The 10,751-nt window shown below is 39.3% G+C and overlaps 1 protein-coding gene across 7 annotated transcripts in view; it reads right to left on the bottom strand.

Moving 5' to 3' along the window:
* LOC124163298 (protein AF-10-like) overlaps nt 1-10,751 on the bottom strand; it is a 53,340-nt gene that overhangs the window by 2,382 nt on the left and 40,207 nt on the right. For 5 of the 7 annotated variants that reach the window (XM_046540103.1, XM_046540104.1, XM_046540106.1 and 2 more), the window contains exons 9-12: nt 9,460-9,792; nt 8,240-8,489; nt 6,927-7,139; nt 2,364-2,547 (exon numbers count right to left, since the gene is read on the bottom strand). In XM_046540103.1, the coding sequence (XP_046396059.1) occupies nt 2,364-2,547; nt 6,927-7,139; nt 8,240-8,489; nt 9,460-9,792 (980 nt within the window). The remainder of the gene's footprint in view (nt 1-2,363; nt 2,548-6,926; nt 7,140-8,239; nt 8,490-9,459; nt 9,793-10,751) is intronic. The other 2 variants (XM_046540105.1, XM_046540109.1) reach the window with 1 other exon arrangement.

The following is a 10,751-nucleotide window of genomic DNA, read 5'->3' as shown; positions in this document are numbered from 1 at the left end:
CACTGTTTTCAAAAAGCCTATCTCAGCATACTAAGCACAAGTGTTTTTCACACCATAAAGGAACATCTCTCTGAATTATAATCAAACACGTTCTGATCCTTATTAACATACCTCATAGACATGCTATGTATTTTCATCATATGCAAAGTGTCTATTAAGCAAATATATGTGTTTCATTTAAGGATGAGTCGGTTCTTAAATTTTTTCAGTTCTCGGTACCGGTCCGGTTCTCCCCCATCAGTTCCCGGTTCTCAATACTCGGTTCGATGGATGAACTCGTATCATCTGAATTAATAGCAACGTTTAATGAAAAACAACAAGAAGTGAATGAAAATAATTTCACTAAAGATGTAAATTAGCAGGAAAGCTTTGTTAAAAAAATTTAAGATCGTGTCCATAATTTCATTTGCCAAGTAAAAAAGTTAACATGCCGTTAAAAAATGCATGATCGACCAATAAATCACATTACATCAGGCAGCCACTGGTTCTTTCTTCAAATTTGGATTTTAAAAATTCAACATTTTTACCCTATCTTGGTCTAAAGTATTCTTTTTTGGCAGAAATATTGCCTGAGCAGGTGTTCACGGAAAAAGTTGTGGTCAATGTTGATTTTGAAGGGCCACGCAAAAGACGCTTAGAGCAAAGTTTACATACTGCATAGCATCAGGATCAATTGTGAAACTTCCCCAACTTCCATCGACATCATCTGGTAATTTATTGTAACTTGTGAGTCAGTTCAAAATATATTCTGTATTCTGCGATGTAGATTAAATTGTTACTTTAATTGAAAACTTATTTGCATGCTTTACTGTCACAAGTACAGCGACGCCAAGGATAAACTGAGCGGCCGTGAGTTAACGCAAAATTGTAATGCAGTGTTGCATTCTGCAGAATAACAACACTTTTCGATGCCTTGCATAGATTAATCAACTTACAAACAAGCTTTCGGAACATATCTTGATCATATGTTGAAGAATTACTGTATATGTACATGATGAAATCATAAGATCACTTTCAGACGAAACAATTTTCCACTGCCCGCTGTTCATGACATGGCTCACGGCGTTGCAGAGAGTTGTCTCGACTGAAAGCCGCCTGAATTTCACCTGAACGGCGGCTGCCAAAAAGTCGTTTTGTCTGAAAGCGGCCTCAATGTAGCATTGTGCGTATTTCATGCCGTAGGCAGCGCATCGCTGGATTGGATTGAAATGGGTGCCATGCCATCAACAGCACAATTCGACTAGTTTGAAGACATCCACATAGACCTATGGTAAGTTGAAAGAATGCTGCCATGTCATGGACAGCAGCAAGTGAAAAGTCAGTTCGTTTTAAAAAGGCCGCGGCTATGAAAATGTAACAATGCTGGCGAGACCAGCAAATTGATGAACCATGCAATTGGAAAGTAATACATGAGTTTTTAAATATTTTTTCCATTGCCTTGTATACGCAACAGACCATTTTGGCTTTGGGTGCCAAATTCAAATCATCGCCACCATTCCGAGACGGTTCCAAAGAACCGACTTTATGCGATCGGTTCTCAATACCAGTTCAACAGGCCAAGAACTAGTAGTCTTACTGAGCAGTGGCGCAGCGAGGGGGGGGTTTTTGGGGATAAAAAACCCCCCGAGAGCTCATAAAATTTTATAAGTTAAATCTATTTTACTTATTTGGATTAATATTGCTTATAGAATAGTGTCAGGATTAATAAAATATCCCTCTGAAGGCCGTAATAATCACCATTTTGAACCGTTTATCTTAATATTTTTCCGGCGGAGGGCCTCCGCACCTCCCGCTTACCCTGGCGGGTATGCAATACTCCAAGCCCCCCAGTATTAGTTGCGCCTGAAAGCCCCCCTAGCCTTAATTTCTAGCTGCGCCCCTGGTACCGAGAACAGAGTACTGGAACCGACCCATCTCTAGTTTCATTCTAGTGCATGGTTTATGACTGGTCTCCAATATCGCAGACTTTTGCCTCATTTCCTGGCCGAATTTTAAAACTTTCCCCAGATTGAAACTATATATCAATGGCAAAACAGTCGATTGTAGGGATTATATGGAAAAAATTCAAGGCAAGTTGTGAAATAAAGTCAAGCAACATAAGTAGCAGCAGAAATAAGGTCAAGTCGGCACAACCCCATTGCACCCAGCCAGGGAGGGCAACAAAATTGCAACCCTGCTAGTTGAACACAGCTCCACTCTTGAGTGCTCAACCACAATTTTTATCCCTTTGCTACGCTTTCGGAGTTTTTACCTGATGTTTGCATGACTTCCTGACCGGTATGAAGCCTTTAATAATGTGTTGGATATCAATGAATCTCTGTCACAACTGCCTCTCGAATGAATGAAACTGACTGAGGTCTTACCTGCTGAGTAGTGACCACTGGCACCTGGGTGGCCACAGGCATCTGTTGCTGAACAACTTGCTGGTGAGGATTTCCTCCGCCCATGGATGAAGATGAAGATGAGGAAGAGGACGAGATGGCAGGAGGGGAGACCACTTGATACGCTGGATATTGACCCATTTGGGAAGAACCACCACTTGCAACACTGCATAGATAGAAATTAAGTTTGGTAAACAGGCACCAACGAACAGCTAATAATTTAACCTGCTCCACATTTTACCTCATACACTACCAATAGGCAAAGTGATGGTGAACGTCTTCTAGAAGAAAGTTTTCCACATGTATCATCAACATTTCACTCGTTTGGTGAGAACATATGAAATTAAATTCTGTACAATATCCACACATAATAAAACCTATGGGTAAAGGCACGAATTTTTCGCGAAACGATTTTTTCGCGGAATGACGCGAAATATCAAGATTATTTGGGATAACGCGAAATTTATTATCCTAAGCGAAAATAATGCGATTTTTACTGGATATTTTGCAAAAATGTTGCTTATGTAGCAAAACCTCTACCTTTAGAACGTCTTTTCATCGTAAAATCCTCATCGCCGGCCAAAATTCAAGCATGTAACAGAGGGAAACATCTTTGTATCGAACCCCATTATTTTCGACAAACTTCCGCACTTATTAAGAGTGAGACCCCGAGACCGCGAAACTATCTCCACCGAATGAAATATTCCGTGATAAGTTTTGTTCTTGCTCCCACTTATTTTCTCATTTCTGCAGGAAATATTACTACTTCCGACTATTAAAATCTATCATTTTAAGCGCCGACGGAAAATTTCCAATTGAATTCATTCAAATACCCGTACAATACTAATCATAGGACGCGTTCTACATGTACAAATCCAACGATTTTACACATCTTAGAGACCTTTAATTGTGAATCAAACCATCAAGTAAGTTATGTTTATCATAATCCGTCTTGTATTCTCATCTTTATTCGTCCGAGTATAGATAGGTAAATTCCGTAATTTTCAATTGAGGTAGTGGTCAAAAATTGCCATAATTTTCAGGGGCAGCGGTAATTAACGAAAATTACCGCTGTAATTTCCGAGTTGCACGTCTCAACGTCTGAGTTACTCTGAGCGTCTGAGCACCAAAATTTCAAGCAGTCGCCAAGCGATATTCGTTTGTTTTTTTCTCGTTGTCGCAGCGCGATTTCTAACTTTGTCCCGGCACGAATGTCACATTAGTGATTACATTGTAGTCTGTTCATTACATCGTAGTCCCCGCGGAAGCCGGGAGTGGAATAGAAGGAATGGATTGTGATTGGCTAGATGCTTTTCCACTGGCTGTCTGTTCCGTATATTCCACTCCCATGTGAACTCGGCTTGAGACATCCCTACATTGCGTAAATTGACCTAAGGAAAATGCCGAAAGCAGTAACTGTGTTTGACCGCGAAAATCAGTTTCGTAGTGAAGGTTTCTATGTTTTTGATAAACAGAAGAAAATATTAATGTGCAAATGCTGCAACTGCCGAATTGAATGGGCACGTAAAGATACCTGTTCTAAGCACTGTGAGGGTGCAGGACATAAGAAATTCAAAGAAGAAGCAAAGGAGAAGGATCAATCAGTGAAACGGCAAGCTTCACTCCAAGAAACCTACCAAAGTTCTAAAATGGCAAGAGTAGAAAAAAATCATTTCATCATGGCCACCTGTAAAGCATTTTTGGAAGCCAATATTCCAATAGAAAAACTAGATAACCTCAGTCTGCGATCGTGGATGAGTGAATACATCCCAGGTGAGCAACTGTTTAATTTTTCTCTACATTTTTTAGCTAGTTATACTGATCTTTTTCCATACAACCTTTGGATATGGCTTGCTTTAACTTCTAAACTTAACCTTGCTATACTTAAAATTATGTATACTATCTGTAACTCTGACTATATGGCGTTTCTCTATTCAAAAGATACTACTGGGCTGGGCCAGATAACATGGAAATTTTGTGTTGCATTTAATATTTCGTATTTTTTCAGGTGCTGGAGATTTGCCTTCAGCTGATATGATGCGGAAGACTTACATCCCTAAAGTCCGGGAAGAAGAGGAGGCATTTATGAGACATAAAGTAAAAGACCAACAAATTTCAATTCTCTGCGATGAAACGACAGATAGAAAAGGGCAGTGTGTTTTTCTAGTTTTATTAAAATCCTAGAATGTAGTGACAGCTCCAAATTGTATGTCGGGGGGGCAAAGATTTTATCCAATGCTAATGCTACTGAATGTGGTCGGGCAATAATGGATGTTGTTAATAAGTTGGAAATATCTTTCACAAATGTTTCTTGTATCGTTACTGATTCTGCTGCATATATGAAAAAGTGTGTTGACAGCCTGAAAGTCCTGTTTGGTGAGTCCCTGGTGCACATACAATGCTGGGCACACAAACTTAATTTAGTGAGTAATATTTTTCAGATTAATTTAAAAGAGTTAAATGAGTGTATACTGCAGGTGAAAAGTGCATTTCTGAATACTAGAAAAAGAAAACATGCATACCTTGCTTTCTTACAGCAGAAGTATTCAGAGGGTGAAAAGAAAGCTAAGCTTTTTCCATCTCCTGTAGCTACTCGCTGGAATTCTTGGCACAAGGCTGCCATTTATGTTAATGAGTATCTCTCTGATATCCGAGAATTTTTCTCATTGGTGGGGGAGGGAGGAAGTGCTTTACATAGGTAAGTAGCCTGACCGAAGAAGAGGTTGCTATTATACAGTGCCAAGCAGCATTTGTTGTTGAACATTGTCAACCGATTGTGAAGTTGCTAGAATGCCTTGAGGGTGCATATCCTTATTCATACAAACTACAAAGCCAATTAGTAGACATAGGAAATAGTCTAAAAATTGTAAGTGATGGTAGTTTTGGGAATGACACATCTGGTCTAATAAAAAATCTCCCAAAAAAACTTGCGCCTGTGCTGACAGCAGCATTAACTAATGCAGCTACGAAAGCAAAAATCAAGCTTTCACAGTTACAGCATGGAGATACTGCCAAGGGATTTCTTCATTCTATTGGCCAACTTTTTGATGAAAGGTTCATGAGATCCACTACAAATAATGATATTATCAGGGCCTCAAAGCATCTACCATTAATGGCAGCTCTATCTTCACAAGTGGTTCTTGAGGGTCATGCTGCTGTTAAAAGTGCACTCACGAAAGCATTCTCTAATGGATCTGAATTTGACCTCATGTCAGAATTACTCAACTTAAAAAATGATCATGCTGAGTTTGTACATGCAAGTGTTAAATCACTGTCGGTACCAGTATCTAATGTGGACAGTGAACGTGGAGCAGCAGAGTTTCAGCATATACAAATATTGTAAGTGACCGTAGAACAACTTTGACACCAGAAAATGTTGAACTTATGTTATCTTTGACATTTGGAGATTAATTGTACTGCTAATTTTTCAGATGAATAAATAAATACTGTATTTTTGTGTATGTACCTCAATCATTGTAACCCTATGTCTACGTTATACCTATGTAACCCTTTCTGTATGTTATAGACAAAACCATGCATGTACATTCCAAGAGTAAAATAATTATATTATTATTAACTGTTGTAAATACATTAAAATGCAAATAAATTTTCTCCAGAACAGCCATAAATATAGTAATGCAAGGTATCACCAAATGGCGGCTGAGAAATCTTGGATGAATCAATATATTTTAAACACCGAAATTTAGAGCCATTTCCCATTTTTTATCCTGAAATGGGAAATGACTGGGTCATTTTTAATGACGAAATTCGAGAGTTTTATTCACCACAAATTCTTGCCTCTACCTATGGGTAATCTGGCAAACACCCAGTAATCTGGCGTTTAAAGTAATTCTTTGATGTAGCAAACTTAGTAGAGGGAGTGCCAGTTGGATACATAAGTGCTCCACTGCAGATATGATTATTTATCGCATCAATTCAGTCTTCATTCAAGAGAAACTATGGCAGAGCAGGCTAATATACCGATATACATCTCTTATTTGTCATATTGGGCAAGGAGAATGTAGGAAGGACACTATTTCTACATTTTGAAAAAGATTCTGAGATTCCAAACATTTCTGTGTCTTTTCCCCATCCAATTCTGCTACATTTCATTTCCCTCCATTTTCCAAGTTTTTGAGCACCCTCAGAGTTCTATATAGTGAACTACTGCAAAGAAGGGCCACTCTCTCACTGCATGGCGACCAGCCACCAAGCGACTGAATACCAGTGAATTTCTGACAAAAAGGGCAACTGAGACAAATTGTGTAGGCATGGACTGTGACTGAAGTGGTTATTTTGATAACAAGTCCTTCAAAACAAAGTAAAATCCATTTTAGACTTATATTCAATGATATTTCTGTACCAGGAAATAATTACTTGAACATTACGATGGTCAATGTATGAAGAAGGAATCAGAAAACCAGCCAAGGTCAAGTAGGGGTAAAAATTAATGGTTAAGCAAGCCAATACTAAATCAATTTAAAAGCTCAAAGAGAAGAACAATCTCTACAAAATGATGAACTAAGAGAGGTGGGAATCACTTACACTGGTCTTCTGTGGTCAACAGAACGGAGGAGTGAGGAATCTTGGGACGAATGCTGCTGCTGCATTGGTGGCCCTCTGCCAAGGGAAGACGATGATGACGACACTCCACCCCCCATTGAGGGAGATGCGCTTGTGGGCAAACCATGTGGCGAATGTTGTTGCTGCTGCGGCTGCTGAGGCCCTTGGTAGCCACCAGAGACAGGGCCGTGAGACCTGCAACACCAAATTTCATTAACACACATATTCTACTCACACAGGAACTATATTCAAATACAACCTTACGAGTCTCCTCTAAAGGCATGTGGCAGGGGAGAGGGGACGTTAGGACACCAGCCGTTAAATAAGAAAAGGAGATATGTGATTACCAAGGCACACCTAGGAGTTATAAACCATTTTTTCCCACCGTTGTGTGAACACAATGCAACTATTCTGTTTTTTTTTTATCCATATCAGTTGTCAATACTTTACATCAGGGACGGTGGGAATGGATATCTCGGATCCAAATATCCATGGATATTGCCCTTCACCGGATACTTCAGATCCAAATTTGCTCTGGATCTGGATCACAAATTTTAAATTAATGCTTCATTGAATGCAGCGTCCCTTTAAATTGAGTGAGGAAAGAGCACTGATCCTCTCTTCGCATGCGCCATCATTCAACGATGCTTGTACTCCTCATGAACCATATTGTTTAAAACCTCTCGTAGGGGTTATGCAACGGAATTTCAACCGTGGAAAATTTTAAGGCAAAATATGATAGGCACATAGTGTGACTCTTCTCTGATTTATGAACTAAAACTTAAAAATTGATTCCGATAAGCCGATTCAAATCACTCTAAGTCCATACAATACTTTTCATGCCTTTAAAACCAATGTAAAGTAACATTTATGAAAATTGTATCTAATCACACAGAGTAAAATTTGCCTTTAATACTTTCCACGTTTGGTAATGATGGAATCGAAATTTTTTTTTTCAGAGATACTTGAAGCGACCTCGAAAATATGATACGCTGATTGCATTATTCAGGCAGCATTAAGCAATATCAAAATAGCCCACTTAAGTCAGCCAAATGGGGGCCAAGGCATGTAATTTATACCACCTGCAACACACATCACATGTAATACAAAGTTACACTGTACATTACACTTATCAAAAACATCTCACTGGCCTTAAGCAAAAAAGCGACCTGTATCCATGTCACTGAAGAGAAATTTGCTAAAATGGAAATGTTGACTGGGGAGAAAAACTATTCAAAATAAATAAAAATCATTACTAACCAATGTGAACACATTAGCAATAACAGCACACAAACCTGTGGCCTGTAGGAGCCATGTGGGATTGTGGTTGTTGACCTCCGACCACGACGACACCTTGCCCTCGATGGGAGTGGCTCTGATGGTGCGGTGAGGGGTCATGCAAGGACACGTGGTGACCTGATGACGACTGCTGCTCCACCGGAGGAAGACCATTCTCCATGGGCACCTGACCCCCCATAATACGACGATCCCCCCCCACGCGATCAGACACTGCTGCCGCACCAGATGCCGAGTGCAAGTTGTTCACTAAAAAGAAATTTTATCATTCCAGCAACATGGCCATATGGCAACCATTACCTATTTGCATTCACCCAGATATTAATATGGTATGTAATTGAAAAGAGACATTCTAAGTGAAATTCCACATCTTTATATATATATATATATATTTATAAAATATAGTAAGTCCTCTACCTACGAACATTTGACTTACTAACTTTCAGAGATATGAACATTCAAAAAATTGAAGCGTGCACAAATTTTAAATTTGGCAACTTTGAGGATGGGTGATGCAACACGTGGCATAGCAAAACTTGCTTTTTGGGCACAGTTTAAACAAAGTATTCCTTAAACCTATGTTGAGTTAGGAACTTTTCAGCATTTTGTGCATCGTTCCTTACCACGGCAGCAGAATTTTTTGTACTCAGCCGCGTCGCACACTTGACAAGATCAGTTTGTCACCATCGTAAGTTAACACATTCAGTGCGGAGCACGTCAATTGATGTACTCTGCCAGTCGGGCCAGGAGCCCTTTCTCCGCCTCCACACGTGACTAACATCCACTTCTGAGTCTTCCGATCATGTGTATGGTCTTCAGCAAGCTTTCATCTGTCAAACAGTGTGCACTGTTTGTAAAAAGCAGTATTTGAACAGAAGTAATGGTGCAGAAACCTCCATCAGTTTTTCTTTCTTATTTTTACGGCCAATTTTGACGACTTTAATGAAAAATAGGGGCCTGCATTGAATGTGTTAACGCAAAATTGTAATGCAGTGTTGCATTATCCAGGATAACTACACTTTTCGTCGTGATGCTTAGGTTTTCCAACTTATGGACAAATTCAACGTACAAACAAGGTTTCAGAACACATCTTGATCGTACGTTGAGGACTTACTGTACTAAATTCTGATCAAAATTTCAAGTAAGAGTGGGCAGTAAACACCTTAAATAATGTATTCCCATGACGACCCCACTTTGAACCCTGATATCCTAGACTGACCTTGTGGGTTGACGTTGTTTGGGTGCATTTGGTGGTGGTGATGGTGATGTTGCTGGTGGTGCCCTTGGTGATGCATCTGCATCTGTTGCTGGCCTTGAGAGGATGCTGGTGGCGTTCCCTGTTGCTGCTGGTGATGATTCGGGTGAATGGGAGGGAGGGGAATGGCCAGACGAGCATTCACTGCCAACAGATGATCACGCCTCTGCTTCAGGCCGCTCACGTGGTCCTCGAGGCGAATGTTTTCCGCTCTCAGCTGATGCAGACACGTGAGCAAAGAGGCGACTGGAAAACGATAAGGGAACTCGGAAGTCAAAATGCCTTCAGAGCCAACGACTGTTGTGGGGGGAGGGGAGGGTACATTTGGGGATGAGAAGAATCCAATGTCAACCTAATACTAAGACGACACACACACACACAGGATATGACTGAATCATGAATAGTAATAGTACTAAAAATATTTAAAAGTTACTAAAAGTTAGAGATTGGCAACTCGTACAGTCAAACACTCAAATACCACAGTCAATGATGTATTTGTGATACTTGATGACTGAGGAAGAAATTAAAATGTCGCCTCTAATACTGCCTCATTGAAATTTTTGCTATAATTATAATTACAGGTTTTGTCAATGTTATTCAGCGACAGATGAAATTTTTAATAATTACACCAAGATTTTTTCAAATGATCAAACAAGCTTGAATTATACAAACTCATCTTAGTGTACACAGATACTGAAAATTAATTAAACATTATGAAGGGAATTCTTTCAGTTCATTTCAGTTGAACCTGCAATCTAGTAGTCTTACCCCATCCACCACATCATTATCTCTGAACAGATGGTCATAAGATATGAAATGATTATTTTTTATTAATTAAATTATTATTAATTTAACAGTAAGAAAAATGTGAAAATATTGTTATCCAGAGTTTTGAGATGTGATGAGTCATTTAATTATTTGACATTAAAGTCCGATATTCAAAGCTATATTTTGTATTCAAGCTCAAAATTCAAACTTGAAAAAGAAAAGGCCTTTGATCCATGTCTAGTTAAAAATCATTACATCAAAATGTATACACAGTAAAACCTCTATACAATGAACCCACATAACGCATTACAATATTTTAGGGAAACGTCCCCAAATCAAAGTCATTGCCTCAATCCCAAACTCCTCCAGTGCACAATGCATGAAAAAAACTCGCATAATTAACATCTCTCACTACGAAAAGTTGGTACTACAAGTCTGCGCTACAGCCCAAAATGGGACATATTACACCTCTATACCAATTTTTGTAA

Source organism: Ischnura elegans, chromosome 8, assembly GCF_921293095.1.
Source record: "Ischnura elegans chromosome 8, ioIscEleg1.1, whole genome shotgun sequence".
NCBI lineage: Eukaryota > Metazoa > Arthropoda > Insecta > Odonata > Coenagrionidae > Ischnura > Ischnura elegans.
This window is presented reverse-complemented; position numbering and strand designations above follow the sequence as displayed.